Source organism: Lathyrus oleraceus, chromosome 7 (genome assembly GCF_024323335.1).
Source record: "Lathyrus oleraceus cultivar Zhongwan6 chromosome 7, CAAS_Psat_ZW6_1.0, whole genome shotgun sequence".
Taxonomy (NCBI): domain Eukaryota; kingdom Viridiplantae; phylum Streptophyta; class Magnoliopsida; order Fabales; family Fabaceae; genus Lathyrus; species Lathyrus oleraceus.
Window position 1 is genome coordinate 460506181 of NC_066585.1, and position 22311 is coordinate 460528491.

At 30.5% G+C, this 22311-nt stretch overlaps 3 protein-coding genes, 1 long non-coding RNA gene and 1 pseudogene across 6 annotated transcripts in view; 1 reads left to right on the forward strand and 4 right to left on the reverse strand.

The window, feature by feature from the left end:
* Nucleotides 1-8271: 8271 nt before the first annotated feature.
* LOC127104363 (uncharacterized protein C24B11.05) lies at nt 8272-9173 on the forward strand. Its single transcript, XM_051041544.1, has 4 exons — nt 8272-8385; nt 8429-8481; nt 8575-8662; nt 8737-9173. Exons 1-4 carry the CDS (start codon nt 8272-8274, stop codon nt 9121-9123), a joined length of 642 nt encoding a protein of 213 aa, XP_050897501.1. The 3' UTR covers nt 9124-9173.
* A 488-nt stretch (nt 9174-9661) lies between these two features.
* Nucleotides 9662-22311, reverse strand: part of LOC127105056 (uncharacterized) — a 100613-nt gene continuing 87963 nt past the window's right edge. Inside the window, exon 10 of one of the 2 annotated variants that reach the window (XM_051042222.1) lies at nt 9662-9718. In XM_051042222.1, coding sequence (XP_050898179.1) covers nt 9714-9718 — 5 coding nt within the window. In that variant the 3' untranslated portion in view covers nt 9662-9713. Of the gene's footprint in view, nt 9719-18847; nt 18905-22311 lie in introns of those variants that run through there. The other variant, XM_051042223.1, reaches the window with a different exon arrangement.
* On the reverse strand, nt 10372-11703 carry LOC127105058 (uncharacterized). Its single transcript, XM_051042226.1, has 3 exons — nt 11628-11703; nt 11504-11537; nt 10372-11375 (listed from the first exon to the last, which is right to left on the reverse strand). Exons 2-3 carry the CDS (start codon nt 11504-11506, stop codon nt 10593-10595), a joined length of 786 nt encoding a protein of 261 aa, XP_050898183.1. The 5' UTR covers nt 11507-11537; nt 11628-11703; the 3' UTR covers nt 10372-10592.
* On the reverse strand, nt 13419-14978 carry LOC127105060 (uncharacterized; annotated as a pseudogene).
* Nucleotides 19420-21075, reverse strand: LOC127105063 (uncharacterized). 2 transcript variants are annotated; one of them, XR_007794895.1, is made up of 4 exons: nt 21012-21075; nt 20887-20920; nt 19658-20758; nt 19420-19576 (listed from the first exon to the last, which is right to left on the reverse strand). It is a non-coding gene; the product is annotated as an uncharacterized LOC127105063 (long non-coding RNA). The 2 variants fall into 2 exon arrangements; XR_007794894.1 differs by lacking the exon at nt 21012-21075 and having other exon boundaries at nt 20887-20939.

Here is a 22311-nt window from a genome sequence, read left to right on the forward strand (position 1 = left end):
AATTAATTGATTTTAATTATTATTTTATTAATGGAATATTATTGTTTTATTTATTTTAATTTTATATATTTTATAAATAATCTACAACATTATACTTTTCAATAGAACGCTAAATTTTATAATAAAAACATTAAATATTTATATATTAAATTTGACATTGATTATGCTCCCAATTAAAAAATATAAAACTTTTTCATTAATCAAATCAAAATATAAAATAATACCTCTTTGACAGATCGTTTTCTAATTTTCTTTTATAAATATTTAATTTGATGAAAATTTAAAAGGTTCATTTAATAAAATTAAATTTATTAATAAATTAATAATTATATATCTGATATATAGAACATTATCATCGCACTAACCTTGGAATAAAAGAAAACACTGAGTATTGTTTCACGAAGAAAGTTCAGTGCTTTGAAGAAAATTACTAGTCTCAGAAACAAATAGTCGTTTGAGAATAAAGTTTTAACTAGTTTATATAATGGCACGTGAGAGGTTCAAAGGAATCCTAATAATAGACTGATGCCGTAAAAGTCTTAAATTTGTTATTCTCAATAATATAATTATTTCAAAAGATTTAATTATTCCCTTCAATCTTATTTATTTATGGATATAATTTATTTTTTTAGATTTAGTTATTTTAGAATAATTAATAATTATATATCTGATAAATTATTTTCAATGAATTTAAAAAACATTGTTTCTTATAAATAGAATTCAACAACAATAAATATAAAAAAAAAACGGTGATGCGGTAATAATATAAATTAATTTTACAATACCAATTTATATACCGTTGAAAATTTTAAAATACTTATATGATATATCAGAATACCATATTCTTATAAGTATATTTTTATTAAATCAAAATATAAATATCATATTTTATCTAAAATATAAAAATTCTTAAATAATTTTAAAGTAATTTAATGTTATTTAGTAATTTTTTATATTTATTTTTTAATTATTTAATGGAAATTAATATTTCTATCTCTAACTACTAGAAAAATCTAAACTTCTTTCTCCAAAAATATATTTTATAAGTCCCTTCAATTAGTTAATAAAATTAATTTAAATATTAAAATATTATTTCCTTAATACACTATTAAGATTTTTTTTTTACTCAACTCATAATTTTCTTATGAAACATATATGTTATATATTAAATTTGACGTGACGCAATTAAAAAATATAAAAAATTTTAAAATGAATCAAATCAAAATATAAAATAATATCCACTTTTGAACATCAATTATTTTCCAAAGGAATGATATTTTGAAAGAAACAGTTTGATTTGGAGGATGATGAAATGACTCTTTGCTTCTATGCAATCAAAAATAGCCAGTTAAATGGAACTAATACACACAAAACACATCACATTAGTCAGTACTTTACAAAGTGAGTTTAAATGTCAATTTCAAATGCCACATGGATTCAGGTGGATACATCCAAGAGTGGATCATGCATTAGAGAGTATCTATAATATCAGAGAGGCATTTCCAAAGCTATGGGAAGCCGATGAGAAGAACGAGATTGTTAACTACAAGGTTGCAATTGAAACGACAGTAAAAGCATAACTTATATTTGTTTGTGGTGTCTTAGGTATAGTATAGTGGCCATGGCACCTAAGTAATTGTTATATTTTTTTTTGTATGATTGATCTTGTATTTCGCTTTAACCCCTTTCCATCTATATCTATGAAGTGTGTCAATTGAAACAAGTGTCGGTTATCTTATGTTGATCAATTTTTGATCTTTTTTTAATGCAACGATGTACAATACAATGAAGGCAATGTAATAAAAATAACAGTGATATTGCAAAGACGAGGTTTGAAATAAAGGCATAGTAAATAGGAAACGAATATACTCATAATGTAACAACGAATATAGTAACTTCTAAAAGTTACTGTAAATTAAACTATCCTCTACTAATATCAATATCTGAAAAACAATCCGCAGATTCCTCCTATGCCCATAAAAAACCCTATTGCACTGATGATCATTTTGTCGCCGCAGATTCCTCTTATGTTCATAAAAAACCTCATTGCACTGATGATCATTCTGCTGCAGATTCCTCCTATGCCTATAAAAAACCTCATTGCACTGATGATCATTCTGCCGCCGCAGATTCCTCCCATGCCCATAAAAAACCACATTCCACTGATGATCATTCTGTTGCAAATTCCTCCTATGCCCATAAAAAACCCCATTGCACTGACGATCATTCTGTCGCCGCAGATTCCTCTTATGCCCATAAAAAAACTCATTGCATTGATGATCATTCTGCCGCCGCATATTCCTCCTATGCCCATAAAAAACCTCATTGCACTTATGATCATTCTGCCGCAGATTCCTTCTATGTCCATAAAAAAACTCATTCCACTGATGATCATTCTGCTGCAGATTCCTCCTATGCCCATAAAAAACCCCATTGCATTGATGATCATTCTGCCGCAGATTCCTCTTATGCCCATAAAAAACCTCATTGCACTAATGATCATTCTGCCGCAGATTCCTCCCATGCCCATAAAAAACTCATTGCACTGACGATCATTCTGCCGCAGATTCCTCATATCCCCATAAAAAAACCTATTGCACTGATGATCATTCTGCCACATATTCCTCCTATGCCCATAAAAAACCTCATTGCACTGATGATCATTCTGCTGCAAATTCCTCATATGCCCATAAAAAACCTCATTGCACCGATGATCATTCTGCCGCAGATTCCTCCTATGCCCATAAAAAAACTCATTGCACTGATGATCATTCTGCCGCAGATTCCTCCTATTCCCATAAAAAACCTCATTGCACGGATGATCATTCTGCTGCAGATTCCTCCTATGCCCATAAAAAAACCTATTGCACTGATGACCATTCTGCCACATATTCCTCCTATGCCCATAAAAAAACCCATTCCACTGATGATCATTCTGCCGCAGATTCCTCTTATGCCCATAAAAAACCTCATTGCATTGATGATCATTCTGCCGCAGATTCATCTTATGCCTATAAAAAAACCCATTGCTCCTATGCCCATAAAAAAACCCATTCCACTGATGATCATTCTGCCGCAGATTCCTCTTATGCCCATAAAAAACCTCATTGCATTGATGATCATTCTGCCGCAGATTCATCTTATGCCTATAAAAAAACCCATTGCACTGATGATCATTCTGCTGCAGATTCCTCCTATGCCCATAAAAAACCTCATTGCACTGATGATCATTCTGCCGCAGATTCCTCTTATACCCATAAAAAAACTCATTACATTGATGATCATTCTGCCGCAGATTCCTCCTATGCTCATAAAAAAAACCATTCCATTGATGATCTAGATGATCATTCTGCTGTTGATTCCTCTTATACTCATGAATATCCTTGTTCAACCGATTTAGATGCTCATTCCGCCGCAGATTTCTGGGATACTGATGAATATCCTCAACAAACTGATCTAGATCCTCATAAAAATCGTCATTCGACTCCCCATCCGACTGATCATCATCATATTCATATGAGTGATTACTTATTTGATCTTCAGGCAAATTGTTTTCAAGTGAAACATTATTCACCTCTTGCAAATCCTCATTCAATTGATTTTCATCAGAATTCTACAAGAAAAAAATAGTTAATGCAACCACATTAATAACCATAATAAGCAACAAAGAATTGAGCATTAACATATATATTCTGAATCAAGAACATACAAACTAAAATAAAAAAGACAAATAACATACCATATTTAGCTAAAAATAGATGATAATCGATTAACTGCAAAAGGAAAACAAAAACAACTATAAGCAACATAAAATAACTAGCAATAATCAAGTTTCATATATAGAACATTATCATCGCACTAACCTTGGAATTAGAAAAAACCAACGAGTATTGTTAAGCGAAGAAAGTCCAGTGGTTTGAAGAAAATTTTTAGCTCAGAAACAAATAGTGGTTTGAGAATAAGGTTTTAACTAGTTTATATAATGGCACGTGAGAGGTTCAAAGGAATCCTAATAAACCCATTATTTTATGTCTTAAAATTCTTAAATTTGTTATTCTTAATAATATAGTTATTTCAGAAGATTTATCTTATTTATTCATGGATATAATTTATTTTTTTAGATTTATTAAATAATTAATCTATCTTATATGATAATAAGTCATATACATTTATTATTTAAAAAATTAAAAAAAAATTGTAATTTATAAATAGAATCAAAGAGAATATTAAAAAATAAATTTAAGTAAAAAGAAGTGATATATTAATAATATAAATTAATTTTATACCATTAATGTGTATACCACCAAGTTTAAAATTTTAAATTATTTATATGGCATATTAGAATGATATATTCTTACAATGTCACTAAATCTAAAATATAAATATTTTGTTTTATCTAAAATATAAAAGTTCTTAAATAATTTAATTTCTAAATAATGTTTAGCAATTTTTTATATTTATTTTTTAATTATTTAATAAAAACTAATATTTCTGCCTCTAACTACTAGAAAAATCTAAACTTCATTCTTCAAAAATATATTTTATAGGTCCCTTCAATTAGTTAATAAAATTAATTTAAATATTAAAATATTATTTCCTTAATGCACTATTAAAAATATATATAGAATGTATTTTAAATTCAATATTAATGTTTAAATTTATTGATTTTAATTACTATTTTATTAATGGAAATATTGTTGTTTTATTTATTTTAATTTTATATATTTTATAAATATAATCTATAACATTATACTTTTCAATTGAACACTAAATTTTATAATAAAAACATTAAATATTTATGTATTAAATTTGACATTGATTATGCTCCCAATTTAAAAATATAAAACTTTTCCATTAATCAAATCAAAATATAAAATAATACCTCTTTGGCAGATCGTTTTCTAATTTTCTTTTATAAATATTTAATTTGATGAAAATTTGAAAGGTTAGTTGTTCATTTAATAAAATTAAATTCAATAATAAATTAAAGATTAGTTGCCGTAAAAAAAATTAAATAATCACATTTTTCAATAATAATTTTTTTCATAAGAATTTCTCAAATGCTCATCTTTTAAATAAAAAATATTCTTGCTCACGATTCCAATCAATTAGATTGGCGTCCACATTTAACATTTTAGAAGGTAAATTAGGCTCATTGACGCCTTCATTAGCCAAGTCAGTCCAATTGACGCATATTTTTTGTTCTTCAAAAAGAGCGTTAATTCATTTGACGCTTCTCTTGTTTGCTTTTTAATTGGTAATCAAAATTGTATTTTGATAATATTGTTTTTGTATAAATTGAGGTGTATAAATTGAGGTGTGATGTGAATTATTTTTTTCTCACATTTTCTTCATTTGTTTTAACATGAGTAGTAAAAGACATGAACATGTTTTTCATTCGAGAACTAAGTCTCTGATGAAGATGTGTTTTTGAGTTAACTGGAGTTTCGGACAACTTGAGAGGAATTTGATCCCCTGGTTAGACAGGGAGATTAACGATGGTGAAAGAGTTAGAAGAACTGACAGACTTGTTTCGTACATCTCTATTCTAGATGACAATGATGGTATCCAAGTTGTGTGTGCGGTTATCACGTGATTAATATATATATATATATATATATATATATATAATCTACTGAGATTTCAATGTGAAACTTTTAGCTCTCACACAGTACTCTTTTGTGTGAAATATATATATATATATATATATATATATATATATATATATATATATATATATATATATATTTATATTTATATTTATATATATATATATATATATATATATATATATATATATATATATTTATATTTATATTTATATATATATATATATATATATATATATATAAATATAAATATATATATATATATATATATATATATATATATATATATATATATATATATATATATTTATATTTATATATATATATATATATATATATATATATAAATATAAATATAAATATATATATATATATATATATATATATATATATATATATATATATATATATATATATATATATATTTCACACAAAAGAATACTGTGTGAGAGCTATAAAAAGTTTCACATTGAAATATCAGTTGATTATACCGTTGTTCGTACTGATGTAATGAGGTATGTCATTGTGTCGTAACGTGTTCTGTATGTTCTGCCTGATAGCATCTTCCTGGAAGAGAAATAATTCTTGGGAGATAGGTTATATGGATCCATCTCACACTTGAATTATCACCAATCCAATGCAGAAAAATCGTAAACTAAGCTATCAGATAATTTGCCAAGAAATATTGCCTCTCATTAGCAAGAATTCGTCATTGAAGGTGAGTATAATAATCTCCCATATCGTTACACGATATAATATACTCCTTCATACAGGAAGACATGTATAGTGAGAAATAAGGTTGTTGAACGAGTATATGGAAATAAGGAGGATTCATACAAAGAACTTCCACAATAATTTGGTGGCACTTAAGCATTATGCTCCAAGAACTATTGAAATTTTGGAGACATTGTCGACATTTACCCCGGACAGAACTTGTGTTAGTGAAAATAGAATATTTCATCGACTCTTCTGGACGTATGACCATGCATCAAAGGTTTTGCGTTTTGAAAACCTATTATTCAAATTGATGGAACATGGTTAATATTTTCTGATTGTATTAGCTCTGATTGAAGGGTCTATTGGTGGATCGAGTTTCTTTCTTAAGAATCTCCAATTACATGTTGCTACACAACCCAACCTATTACATCCATCTATTGAGAGTTCATACAATAACCTTGATAATGGTTGGCAAGATCCTCTTTTTACGCGTGTCTACTGCATTAGACATACCATACAAAACTTCATGCGGGAGATCAAAGACAAGATGCTTCGGGAAAAAGTTGTGAACGTATGGTATACATTAACAGAACCATCGTTCCAACACTACCACGAAGAGGTCAGATTGACAAATGCAAATGCGTTAAGATGGATCGATAATATTCTAGTGAAGAAGTGGACTAGTATATTCGATAATGGTCAACGATGAGGTCACATGACAACAAATCTTGTTGAATCATGAACTCTGTCTTCAAAGGCACAGAAACCTATCGATAACCACTTTGGTGATAGTAACCTATTTTAGGTTAGGGTCACTGTCCGAGACCAAATGTTCAAAATGGAGTTCAGTGTTGCAATTGGGGCAACTGTTTAGAAAGTTATATGAAATTTATTAAGGAGAAAACTTACAAAACTAACACACATGTGATTACAATGTTTGAACGCTGTAAAGATTGGTTCAATGTATAAGAGATAATGGACCATTGCGAACATTTGATCTCCATATGTAGTACATGTTGTCAGCCCGGACACAATGGTAAAAAATATCTCAATATTGGAGAAAGCTCTAGAACATATGCTTTTGATATATAATTTATTTTATGGAACCATTTACTTTTATATTGAATACAACATTCATTTTATATTGATTACAAATTTCTGTTACAACAAAACGAACACAAGCATACATTAAACAACAACAGGAAAAACAAATAAAATGACTAAACACAACAACATATCTAGGAGATTACAACCATTATGACAATATCATCTAAACTAGGGGTGGCAAACGGGCATGCCCGCCCCGTTTAGGCCCGCCCCGCAAAAGCCCGCAAAAAAACGGGGCGGGGCGGGGCGGTCATAGTTGAGGATGTGGGCCTAAAACTTAGACCCGCCCCGCAAAAAAGTGAGGGCGGGGCGGGGAAAGCCCGCGGGCACTGCACTCTTTAAGCCTAAAAATACAAAAATTGATGTAAATACACGTGCCCGCAAAAGCCCGCGAATAAAACGGGGCGGGGCGGGGCGGACACTTTTGAGGGTGAGGGCCTAAATCCTTGGCCCGGCCCGCCAAAAATGACGGGTAAAACGGGCATGGCCCGCGGGCCGGGCCCGTTTTGCCACCCCTAATCTAAACTATGCATCATAATACGACAACCACGGTAAATTTTAACTAACTCCAAGACACGATGTTCTCCATCATTGTTGAACATGTAATAAGCCTTTTGATTCTTCTAATCTTTTCACTGTCTTCAATGTCTTCGTCTAACCAACAAATCAAACTTCTCTCAAGATACTCGAAAGTCTCAGTATTTCAAAGTTGGATCTTTATCGGAGACTTTCCTGACGAATAAAACAGATTTATATAACTTTCCGGACGAATAAAACAGATTCATATTTCTTTTAATATTACAGGACATTTTAAAGAAAAAGACATTTTAAAGAAAAAATGGTGTATTGTATAGTGTATATGCTTCAAAAGCTTGGAATGGAGGCTGAAAAAGTTCCTGAGTTGTGCAATTCATTATACAAGACTTATGGGACAACAATGGCTGCTCTTAGGGTACTATTTTGTTATATCTCAAAAAATTTAACGAACTTGTTTCTTGTCTTTTTGTCGGGCAATTGGTTATGACTTTGACTATAATGACTTTCATAGGTAATTTTTCATTGAATTTTTCTGCCCTTTTTATTTTTTATATTGGTATGAGAGAAATTAGCATATTGACATAATATTTTGTGTGTTGAATAGTTATGTTCATGGAAGATTGCCTTATAGTCTATTGAAACCGGACCGCGTTCTCAAAAGGATTTTGCAAAGCTTGCCTTGTAGGAAAGTGGTAAGTTTCTTTCATGTTTCTTGACAATGAAAGTTTGGAGCAAGTCTCTATTTGTTGTGTTTTCTCTTTTGCAGGGTTTTACGAATGCGGACACGGGACATGCGATAAGAGTGCTTAAAAGACTTGGGTTGGAGGACTGTTTTGAAAGAATTATAAGCTTTGATACTCTGAATTCCTTGGACGATATCAGACCTCCTGATGACAAAAACGACGAAGAAATTTTTGATTTCTGGAAGTACACACGCCGACCTGATTCTGATATGGTGCTTCCAAAGACACGGGTTATCTGCACACCCTTTGATAATGCATTTGAAGAGGTTTTCAAATTGGCTGACATTGACCCTCAAAGAACAGTAAGAGAAATATTTCTTCCCTCGTTAATACACATGAGAACACTTGCATTGTTCTTATTCTTTAGACATGTTATTGTGACAAACAATATTTTATTTTCTTTCTATTAGTTGCTCTCTTCAGTTGTTCTTCGATGACAGTATCCGCAATTTAATGACAGCGAAACCCGCAATTTAATGACAGCGAAACGTTTGGGCCTCCATACGGTTGCGGTAAGTAGTTCCACCCAGTTACTTATGACAAGTGGACAAATAGTATTTGCATTTTTTTTTAGCACTTCAATTTAAGTATTATAATTAGTGTTCCACTTTAGAGTTTTCCACATACATAGTTTGTATTTGATTTGTTTTCCACTTTTGAACATCAATTATTTTCCAAAGGAATGATATTTTGAAAGAAACAGTTTTATTTGGAGGATGATCTTGTATTTCGCTTTAACCCCTTTCCATCTATATCTATGAAGTGTCAATTGAAACAAGTGTCGGTTATCTTATGTTGTTCAATTTTTGGTCTTTTTTTAATGCAACGATGTACATAAAAATAACAGTGATATTGCAAAGACGAGGTTTGAAATAAAGGCATAGTAAATAGGAAACGATTATATTCATAATGTAACAACGAATATAGTAACTTCTAAAAGTTACTGTAAATTAAACTATCCTCTACTAATATCAATATCTGAAAAACAATCCAACAAGGATCAACCTATTAATGAATACTTCTTTCCTGTGAAAGCTTGAAATTCTTTGGTTTTTGTCTTCTTCTTAGGTGACTCTTGACTTTCATATTTTAGAGAAACATTAGCTGCATTTCCTTTTGACCCAAAAACAAGCTTTCCAGAAGAACTCTTGGTCTTATTTTCAGTTTGTTGTTGCTGCTGCTTTAGAATTGGAGTCGAACTTGGTTCAACTGACTGTGTTGCCGGTTTTCCATCCAAACGCCGTCCCGAATCACTGAACGGAATCACTTCAGGAGTCTTTGTTAAGGAATCACTATGAAAGGAAAACATGTATACCCAATTTGGTAAGGATACCGTCCCTTCGTCAGCTGTGAATTCTAAAACTCCGCAGTGAGTAGTTTTATCAGCAGAATGACTTCTCAGTTCAAATAACATTGGATATTCTATGTTCATACGTTGCAAGATTTTAACAAGAATATGAATATAAATTTAAGATAGGAAAAATATTCAAATCGTTGAAACTTGAGTTACGAATATAAAGTTACCGAGGCATTCTAGAGCCGAAGCATGCATGATAACCGAAAGAAAAGAGAATTTGCATTAGCTATTGAAATTATCACAATGATTGATGATTGATACAAAAGAATAAAATGTAACCAAGTAAGATGTTAGTGCACATACTTTTATCACCACATTTCAGAATTGGTTGCAAAAAATCAGAAAAGAAAGAATCAGTATTATTGAATATTTTACAAAGATGATCTATGCTTATATTTGAAAACCATCTGATGACATACCCTATCGAGAGATGAGACCGAAAAACAACGGTAAGAATGCTCAAAATTTGCATTCTGCCGCAGATTCCTCCTATGTCCATAAAAAATCTCATTGCACGGATGATCATTCTGCTGTAGATTCCTTGTATGCCCATAAAAAAACCCCATTGCACTGATGATCATTCTGCCGCAGATTCCTCGTATGCCCATAAAAAACCCCATTGCACTGATGATCATTCTGCTGCAGATTCCTCCTATGCCCATAAAAAACCTCATTCCACTGATGATCTAGATGATCATTCTGCTGCAGATTCCTCTCATACTCATGAATATCCTCATTCAACCAATTTAGATGCTCATTCCGCCGCAGATTCCTCCTATGTCCATAAAAAACCCCATTACGCTGATGATCATTCTGCCGCAGATTCCTCCTATGCCCATAAAAAACCCCATTCCACTGATGATCTAGATGATCATTCTGCTGAAGATTCCTCTCGTACTCATGAATATCCTCGTTCAACCGATATAGATGATTATTCTGCCGCAGATTCCTCGTATGCCCGTAAAAAACCTCATTGCGCTGATGATCATTCTGCTGCAGATTCCTCCTATGCCCATAAAAAACTCCATTCCACTGATGATCTAGATGATCATTCTGCTGCAGATGCCTCTCATACTCATGAATATCCTCGTTCAACCGATTTAGATGATCATTCTGCTGCAGATTTCTCGGATACCGATGAATATCCTCAGCTAACTGATCTAGATCCTCATAAAAATCCTCATCCGATTGATCATCATCATATTCATATGAGTGATTACTTATTAGATCTTCAGACAAATTATTTTCAGGTGAAACATTATTCACCTCTTGCAAATCCTCATTCAACTGATTTTCATCATAATTCTACAAGAAAAAAACAGATAATGCAAGCACATTAATAACCATAATAAGCAACAAAGAACTGAGCACTAACATATATATTCTGAATCAAGAACATACAAACTTTAAAACAAAAAAGACAAATAGCATACCATATTGAGCTGAGAATAGATGATAATCGATTAACTGCAAAAGGAAAACAAAAACAATTATAAGCAACATAAAATAACTAGCAATAATCAAGTTTCATATATAGAACATTATCATCGCACTAACCTTGGAATTAGAAAAAACCAACTAGTATTGTTAAGCGAAGAAAGTCCACTGCTTTGAAGAAAATTTCTAGTTTCAGAAACAAATAATGGTTTGAGAATAAGGTTTTAACTAGTTTATATAATGGCACGTGAGAGGTTCAAAGGAATCCTAATTTTATGCCTTAAAATTGTTAAATTTGTTATTCTTAGATTTATCTTATTTATTCATGGATTTAATTTACTTTTTTAGATTTATTAAATAACTAATGTATCTGATATAATAATAGGTCATATACATTTATTATTTAATAAATTTAAAAAATAAATTATAAATTATAAATAGAATTAAAGAGAATATTAAAAATAAATTTAAGAAAAGAAGTGATATATTAATAATATAAATAATTTTATACCATTAATGTGTATACCACCAAGTTTAAAATTTTAAATTATTTATATGATATATTAGAATGATAAATTTTTACGATGTCACTAAATCTAAAATATAAATATTTTATTTTATCTAAAATATAAAAGTTCTTAAATAATTTAATATCAAAATAAAGTTTAGCAATTTTTTATATTATTTTTAATTATTTAATAAAAACTAATATTTCTGCCTCTAACTACTAGAAAAATCTAAACTTCTTTCTTCAAAAATATATTTCATAGGTCCCTTCAATTAGTTAATAAAATTAATTTAAATATTAAATATTATTTCCTCAATGTACTATTAAAAATATATATAATGTATTTTAAATTCAATATTAATGTTTAAATTAATTGATTTTAATTATAATTTTTTTAATGGAATATTATTGTTTTATTTATTTTAATTTTATATATTTTATAAATATAATCTATAACATTATACTTTTCAATAGAACGCTAAATTTTATAATAAAACATTAAATATTTATATATTAAATTTGACATTGATTATGCTCCCAATTAAAAGATATAAAACTTTTCCATTAATCAAATCAAAATATAAAATAATACCTCTTTGACAGATCGTTTTCTAATTTTCTTTTATAAATATTAATTTGATGAAAATTTAAAAGGTTAGTTGTTCATTTAATAACATTAAATTCATTAATAAATTAAAGATTAGTTGCCGTAAATTTTTTTAAATAATAATATTAAAATAATAATTTTTTTCATAAAAATTTCTCAAATGCTCATCTTTAAATATAAAAATATTCTTGCTCACGACTCCAATCAATTAGATTGGCGTCCACAATTAACATTTTAGAAGGTAAATTAGGCTCATTGACGCCTTCCTTAGACAAGTCAATCCAATTGACGCATATTTTTTGTTCTTCAAAAAGAACGCTAATTTATCTGACGCTTCTCTTGTTTGCTTTTTAATTGACGCATATTTTTTGTATAAATTGAGGTGTGATGAGAATCATTTTTTTCACACATTTTCTTCATTTGTTTTAACATGAGTAGTAAAAGACATGAACATGTTTTTTATTCGAGAACTAAGTCTCTGATGATGAAGATGTGTTACTTATGACAACTGAACAAATAGTATTTGCATTTTGTTTGAGCACTTCAATTTAAGTATTATAATTAGTGTTCCACTTTAGAGTTTTCCACATACATAGTTTGTATTTGATTTGTTATCCACTTTTGAACATCAATTATTTTCCAAAGGAATGATATATTGAAAGAAACAGATTTGTTATCTGCTTCTATACATAGGTTGCAATTGAAACGACAGTAAAAGCTTATATTTGTTTGTGGTGTCTTAAGTGTAGTATAATGGCCATGGCAATAGGAAATAACATAGTAAATAAAAATAACATAGTAAATCAAACAAGACTGGCAATAGGAAATAACTATAATCATATCTAACAACGAATAAAGCAATGGATATTGAAGAGTAACTTCTAAAAGTTTATGTAAATTAAACTGTTCTATCAATATCTGAAAAACAATCCAACAGGGATCAACCTATTAATGAATACTTCTTTCCTGTGAAAGCTTGAAATTCTTTGGTTTTTGTCTTCTTCTTAGGTGACTCTTGACTTTCATTTTTTAGAGAAACATTAGCTGCATTTCCTTTTGACCCAAAAACAACTTTCCAGAACTCTTGGTTTTATTTTCAGTTTGTTGTTGTTGCTGCTTTAGAATTGGAGTCGAACTTGCTTCAACTGACTGTGTCGCCGGTTTTCCATCCAAACGCCGTCCCGAACCACTGAACGGAATCACTTCAGGAGTCTTTGTTTCTGCCTCTTCTTCAACTGAAATGCAGAATATATATAGTCAAAATCTTCACTTGAAAACAGACAGAATATTTAAGCATGTTCCAAAAGATAATAAAAGAATCCAAACCTTGTGGAGATTCCTTATCAGACAAATCAGATGGCAAATTCTTCTCAGGTTCTTTGTAATCAAGAGGTGGGGCAAAATCAACCTCACAGTCTGTTTCAATTATAGAAATAGCGGGACAAGGTTTCGTTTCAACCACATCAATGTAATACTTTTTGTTGTTATACGGAATCATTATAGTGCGGCCAGTTGTTAAACACGAGTAACTCCTCAACGAAGTTTCTAACCTGAAAATGATCACGGAAAAGAAACAAAATATTAGTTTTACCGACACAAATATGATACTTAAGAAACACGTAACTAGATAGGATATTATTCAACTATCATTCATACATTGCTTTTGGATTAGTGATATCTAGAAAATCTTTGGAGTGAGGCTGCAGTTTCACAAACTTTCCTTTGACAAGACTTGTGTTTTTCAGAGATACAATGTCTCCATTCTGTAAGAGCATATCTTCCATCATCTGAAAATTACAACATAAAAACATCACCATCTTATGTAAATTAAAACGGTTACTCAGTAAACTATGAAAGGAAAACATGTATACCCAATTTGGTAAGGACACCGTCCCTTCGTCAGCTGTGAATTCTAAAACTCCGCAGTGAGTAGTTATTTCAGCAGAAAGATTTCTCAGTTCAAATAACATTGGATATTCTATGTTCATACGAGCTGCAAGATTTTAACAAGAATATGAGTATGAATTTAAGATAGGAAAAATATTCAAATCGTTGAAACTTGAGTTACGACTATATTTTACAAAGATGATCTAAGCTTATATTTGAAGCATACCCTATCGAGAGATGAGACCGAAAAACAACGGTAAGAATGCTCAAAAATTGCATTCTGCCGCAGATTCCTCCTATGCCCATAAAAAACCTCATTCCACTGATGATCTAGATGATCATTCTGCTGCAGATTCCTCTCATACTCATGAATATCCTCATTCAACCGATTTAGATGATCATTCTGCTGCAGATTCCTCGGATACTGATGAATATCCTCAGCGAACTGATCTAGATCCTCATAAAAATCCTCATCCGACTGATCATCATCATATTCATATGAGTGATTACTTATTTGATCTTCAGACAAATTACTTTCAGGTGAAACATTATTCACCTCTTGCAAACCCTCATTCAACTGATTTTCATGAGAATTCTACAAGAAAAAAACAGTTAATGCAAGCACATTAATAACCATAATAAGCAACAAAGAACTCAGCATTAACATATATATTCTGAATTAAGAACATACAAACTATAAGCAACATAAAATAACTAGCAATAATCAAGTTTCATATATAGAACATTATCATCGCACTAACCTTGGAATAAAAAAAAAACACCGAGTATTGTTTAGCGAAGAAAGTCCAGTGCTTTGAAGAAAATTTCTAGTCTCAAAAACAAATAGTGGTTTGAGAATAAGGTTTTTACTAGTTTATATAATGACATGTGAGAGGTTCAAAGGAATCCTAATAATAAGTTGATGTCGTAAAAGTCTTAAATTTGTTATTCTCAATAATATAATTATTTCAAAAGATTTAATTATTTCCTTCAATCTTATTTATTTATGGATATAATTTATTTTTTTAGATTTAATTATTTTAGAATAATTAATAATTATATATCTGATATATAGAACATTATCATCGCATTAACCTTGGAATAAAAAAAAACAATGAGTATTGTTTAGCGAAGAAAGTTCAGTGCTTTGAAGAAAATTTCTAGTCTCAGAAACAAATAGTGATTTGAAAATAAGGTTTTTACTAGTTTATATAATGGCATGTGAGAGGTTAAAAGGAATCCTAATAATAAGCTAAAAGTCTTAAATTTGTTATTCTCAATAATATAGTTATTTCAAAAGATTTAATTATTTCCTTCAATCTTATTTATTTATGGATATAATTTATTTTTTTAGATTTGATTATTTTAGAATAATTAATAATTATATATCTGATATATAGAACATTATCGTCGCACTAACCTTGGAATAAAAAAAAAAACACCGAGTATTGTTTAGCGAAGAAAGTCCGGTACTTTGAAGAAAATGTCTAGTCTCAGAAACAAATAGTGGTTTGAGAATAAGGTTTTAACTAGTTTATATAATGACACGTGAGAGGTTCAAAGGAATCCTTTCGTTGCTTTGTGCACGAAATCACGTCTCCCCCTCGGTGCCTTTTGCACGAGTAGGGTACCTTTGTAAGATCTTTGTTTCCCGTTTGTTTAAATGTTGATATAGGTTTGGTGAGTCTCGGGGTTTGGGTAGCCATGATTTGAGAACTTCATCCCCGCCATTGTGCTTGAGGGACGATATGAGGTTTTCATACCTACTCACAAAGTTCCCCATCTGTTAGAGTGTGCTAAAGCCCAGATTCGTCTGACAAATCCCCTTGAGTCTAGGTTTTACCTAACAGGTTTTGTATGATTGTTTTTCCTTATACACATGTTTGTGACCTTTTGATAGTTACTTACCTTTTGCAAGTACTTCCCTGCCTTTTGCATAAGAGACAATTCCCTTCTTGCTTACCTTTTGTGAGTTCCTTTTGTGCCTTTTGTATAAAGACTGTTATCCCCAGTTGCTTACCTTTTGTAAGTCTCCTCATTCTTTTGCTCGAGGATTTATAATCCTAAATCTGCTTAGCTTTTGTAAGCGTCATTTGCCTTTTGCATTGAAAATCTTCTCTTGATAAGGAGTCATTGCTACCTTTTGCATGAGATAACCATCCATTCCATCTATCTTCTTAACCTTTCGTTGAGAAGTTTCTCATTGCCTTTTGTATGAGAAATCCTTGCTAGCCTTCTTCTTAACCTCTTTGTTGAGAAATTTCTCATTACCCTTCGTATGAGGAATCCCATTCATCTTTCTTCTTAACCTTTCACTGAGAAGTTTCTCATTACCTTTTGTATGAGAGATCATATCCATTCTTTCTTCTTAACCTTTCATTGAGAAGTTTCTCATTACCTTTCGTATGAAAAGTACCCAACTTTTTTCTTAACCTTTCATTAAGAAGTTCTCACTACCTTTTGTGTGAAAATCCCCAGCAGACCTTGTGTCTAGGAGCTCTCGTTACATTTTGTACGAGAATCTCATTCACATTCTCTTCTTAACCTTTTGTTAAGAAGTTCTTATCACCTTTTGTGCGAGAAACTCGACCCTCTTTCTTCTTAACCTTTTGTTTGGAAGCCCCCTTTTTTTCCTTGCTAAGGAGTCGTTGCTACCTATTGGGCGAGAAAATCATATCTCCCCAGCAAGGTTGTCCCTCATTCCCATTTCCTTCTTAACCTTTTGTCAAGTAGTTCTCATTACCTTTTGTGTGAGAAGTCTGTCCACCTTTTTCCTTTAATGTATTTAGAAATTTCCATCTCTCTTGCTAAGGAGTCGTTGCTATCTGTTGCACGAAGAGGTCGTTTCTCAGTTGAGTTGCCTACCTTTTACAAGACTTCTCTTTGCCTTTGGCAGAAAATCTCTTTTCAAAGTCTTTTTTACCCACGGGTACTTTCCTTTTGCAAACACCTAATTCTTTTACCTTCGTAGAATCCTGTGGGAATACTTCGATCACCGGTTACAAGCCAAAACTTGTTAGTAGAGGCAAGAAAATAAAAAAGAAGAAAAAAGAAAAGAATGAGAAATTCAGATAAAGACACAAAAAGAGATCACTCATACACCGCATACTGTAAGAACCCAATTTTGACCCTAAGATCCCTCATGCAATTCCATCATAAGCATTAGCATTGGGATCATATCTTGGCATCCTCCTTATCCCTCCTTCATTGGGTTTATTTTGGGAGAGGTCACTAAGCACTTAGTGATTATATCATACTTGTATATTATCATTTTACTAATCAAAATATCAAAAACATGTATTTGCATCTATCTAAGTCTTTTGTAGGTAGGGCATGATCTCATTGATTCATTGATCACATCTAGGATTTGAGGCCCTCATGAACAAAGAGCACAACCAAGAATTGATTCAAGAATGATTATAAGCATCATATATGAGTCCCAATGATCTCTACATGTTATATTGATCAAATTTTCTTCAAGAGTTTGAAGGTGATTTGTCTTGGAAACCCTAGTTTGATTGGGTATCTTGAGTAACTTCTCCAACAATCTATCTCCCAAATTGATCAAATTTCTCAAGGGACATTTCAAATATCATCATCTTATGCATATATGATCTACCATGAGCCAATAAAGTCAAGGGATTTGAAAGTTAGCAAGTTAGTTGATGCATTTGAAAAGGCTTTCAAGTTGGCTGACATTGACCCTCAAAGAACAGCAAGAGAAATATTTCTTCCCTCATTAATACAAATGAGAACACTTACATTGTTCTTATTCTTTAGACATGTTATTGTGACAAATAATATTTTATTTTCTTTCTATTTGTTGTTCTCTTCAGTTATTCTTCGATGACAGTATCCGCTATTTAATGACAGCGAAACGTTTGGGCCTCCATACGGTTGCGGTAAGTAGTCCCACCCAGTTAGTTATGACAACTGAACAAATAGTATTTGCATTTTGTTTGAGCACTTCAATTTAAGTATTATAATTAGTGTTCCACTTTAGAGTTTTCCACATACATAGTTTGTATTTGATTTGTTTTCCACTTTTGAACATCAATTATTTTCCAAAGGAATGATATTTTGAAAGAAACAGTTTTATTTGGAGGATGATCTTGTATTTCGCTTTAACCCCTTTCCATCTATATCTATGAAGTGTCAATTGAAACAAGTGTCGGTTATCTTATGTTGTTCAATTTTTGGTCTTTTTTTAATGCAACGATGTACATAAATATAACAGTGATATTGCAAAGACGAGGTTTGAAATAAAGGCATAGTAAATAGGAAACGATTATATTCATAATGTAACAACGAATATAGTAACTTCTAAAAGTTACTGTAAATTAAACTATCCTCTACTAATATCAATATCTGAAAAACAATCCAACAAGGATCAACCTATTAATGAATACTTCTTTCCTGTGAAAGCTTGAAATTCTTTGGTTTTTGTCTTCTTCTTAGGTGACTCTTGACTTTCAGTTTTTAGAGAAACATTAGCTGCATTTCCTTTTGACCCAAAAACAAGCTTTCCAGAAGAAATCTTGGTCTTATTTTCAATTTCTTGTTGCTGCTGCTTTAGAATTGGAGTCGATGCCTGTGTCGCCGGTTTTCCATCCAAACGCCGTCTCGAACCACAGAACGGAATCACTTCAGGAGTCTTTGTTAAGGAATCACTATGAAAGGAAAACATGTATATCCAATTTGGTAAGGACACCGTCCCTTCGTCAGCTATGAATTCTAAAACTCCGCAGTGAGTAATTTTATCAGTAGAAGGACTTCTCAGTTCAAATAACATTGGATATTCTATGTTCATACGAGCTGCAAGATTTTAACAAGAATATGAATATGAATTTAAGATAGGAAAAATATTTAAATCGTTGAAACTTGAGTTACGAATATAAAGTTACCGAGGCATTCTAGAGCCGAAGCAGGCATGATAACCGAAAGAAAAGAGAATTTGCATTAGCTATTGAAATTATCACAATGATTGATGATTGATACAAAAGAATAAAATGTAACCAAGTAAGATGTTAGTGCACATACTTTTATCACCACATTCCAGAATTTTGGCTGCAAAAAATCAGAAAAGAAAGAATCAGTATTTTACAAAGATGATCTATGCTTATATTTGAAAACCATTTGATGACATACCCTATCGAGAGATGAGACCGAAAAACAACGGTAAGAATGCTCAAAAATTGCATTCTGCCGCAGATTCCTCCTAAGTCCATTAAAAACCACATTGCACTGATGATCATTCTGCCGCAAATTCCTCGTATGCTCATAAAAAATCCAATTGCAATGATGATCATTCTGCTGCAGATTCCTCCTATGCCCATAAAAAACCTCATTGCACTGATGATCATTCTGCCGCAGATTCCTCGTATGCCCATAAAAAATCCCATTGCACTGATGATCATTCTGCTGCAGATTCCTCTTATGCCCATAAAAAAACTCATTGCACTGATGACCATTCTGCCGCAGATTTCTCCTATGTACATAAAAAACCCCATTGCCCTGATGATCATTCTGCCGCAGATTCCTCGTATGCCCATAAAAAGCCCCATTGCACTGATGATCATTCTGCTGCACATTCCTCCTATGCCCATAAAAAACCTCATTCCATTGATGATCTAGATGATCATTCTGCTGCAGATTCCTCTCATACTCATGAATATCCTCATTCAACCGATTTAGATGCTCATTCCGCCGCAGATTCCTCCTATGTCCATAAAAAACCCCATTGCGCTGATGATCGTTCTGCCGCAAATTCCACCTATGCCCATAAAAAACCTCATTCCACTGATGATCTAGATGATCATTCTGCTGCAGATTCCTCTCGTACTCATGAATATCCTCGTTCAACCGATTTAGATGATCATTCTGCCGCAGATTCCTCGTATGCCCATAAAAAACCCCATTCTACTGATGATCATTCTGCTGCAGATTCCTCCTATGCCCATAAAAAACTCCATTCCACTGATGATCTAGATGATCATTCTGCTGCAGATGCCTCTCATACTCATGAATATCCTCATTCAACCTATTTAGATGATCATTCTGCTGCATATTCCTCGGATACTGATGAATATCCTCAGCTAACTGATCTAGATCCTCATAAAAATCCTCATCCGATTGATCATCATCATATTCATATGAGTGATTACTTATTAGATCTTCAGACAAATTATTTTCAGGTGAAACATTATTCACCTCTTGCAAATCCTCATTCAACTGATTTTCATCAGAATTCTACAAGAAAAAAACAGTTAATGCAACCACATTAATAACCATAATAAGCAACAAAGAACTCAGTATTAACATATATATTCTGAATCAAGAACATACAAACTTTAAAATAAAAAAGACAAATAACATACCATATTGAGCTGAGAATAGATGATAATCGATTAACTGCAAAAGGAAAACAAAAATAAACTATAAGCAACATAAAAGAACTAGCAATAATCAAGTTTCATATATAGAACATTATGATCGCACTAACCTTGGAATTAGAAAAAACCAACGAGTATTGTTAAGCGAAGAAAGTCCAGTGTTTTGAAAAAAAATTCTAGTTTCAGAAACAAATAGTGGTTTGAGAATAAGGTTTTAACTAGTTTATATAATGACACGTGAGAGGTTCAAAGGAATCCTAATAAACCCATTATTTTAAGCCTTAAAATTCTTAAATTTGTTATTCTTAATAACATAATTATTTCAGAAGATTTATCTTATTTATTCATGGATATAATTTATTTATTTTTAGATTTATTAAATAACTAATCTATCTGATATAATAATAGGTCATATACATTTATTATTTAATAAATTTAAAAAAACTGTAATTTATAAATAGAATCAAAGAGAATATTAAAAAATAAATTTAAGTAAAAAGGAGTGATATATTAATAATATAAATTAATTTTATACCATTAATGTGTATACCACCAAGTTTAAAATTTTAAATTATTTAGGTGAGATATTAGAATGATATATTCTTACGATGTCACTAAATCTAAAATATAAATATTTTATTTTATCTAAAATATAAAAGTTCTTAAATAATTTAATGTCTAAATAAAGTTTAGCAATTTTTTATATTTATTTTTTAATTATTTAATAAAAACTAATATTTCTGCCTCTAACTACTAGAAAAATCTAAACTTCTTTCTTCAAAAATATATTTTATAGGTCCCTTCAATTAGTTAATAAAATTAATTTAAATATTAAAACATTATTTCCTTAATGCACTATAATATAATATATATATATATATATAATATATAGATTATATATATATATATATATATATATATTATATAATATATATATATTATATAATATATATATATATATATTATATATATATATATATATATAATGTATTTTAAATTCAATATTAATGTTTAAATTAATTGATTTTAATTATTATTTATTAATGGAAATATTATTGTTTTATTTATTTAATTTTATATATTTTATAATATAATCTATAACATTATACTTTTCAATTGAACGCTAAATTTTATAATAAAAACATTAAATATTTATATATTAAATTTGACATTGATTATGCTCCCAATTAAAAAGTATAAAACTTTTCCATTAATCAAATCAAAATATAAAATAATACCTCTTTGACAGATCGTTTTCTAATTTTCTTTTATAAATATTTAATTTGATGAAAATTTAAAAGGTTAGTTGTTCATTTAATAAAATTAAATTCATTAATAAATTAAAGATTAGTTGCCGTAAAAAAAATTTAAATAATCATTGTTATGCTCCCAATTATTGTACTTACACGG

Excerpts from the sequence above, each read along its gene's own strand:
- LOC127104363 (XM_051041544.1), top strand. The coding sequence starts at position 8,272 with ATGGTGTATTGTATAGTGTATATGCTTCAAAAGCTTGGAATGGAGGCT. Across the intron at positions 8,386-8,428 it reads CAACAATGGCTGCTCTTAGG|TTGTCTTTTTGTCGGGCAAT; the intron begins GTACTATTTTGT and ends CGAACTTGTTTC. Across the intron at positions 8,482-8,574 it reads GACTATAATGACTTTCATAG|TTATGTTCATGGAAGATTGC; the intron begins GTAATTTTTCAT and ends TGTGTTGAATAG.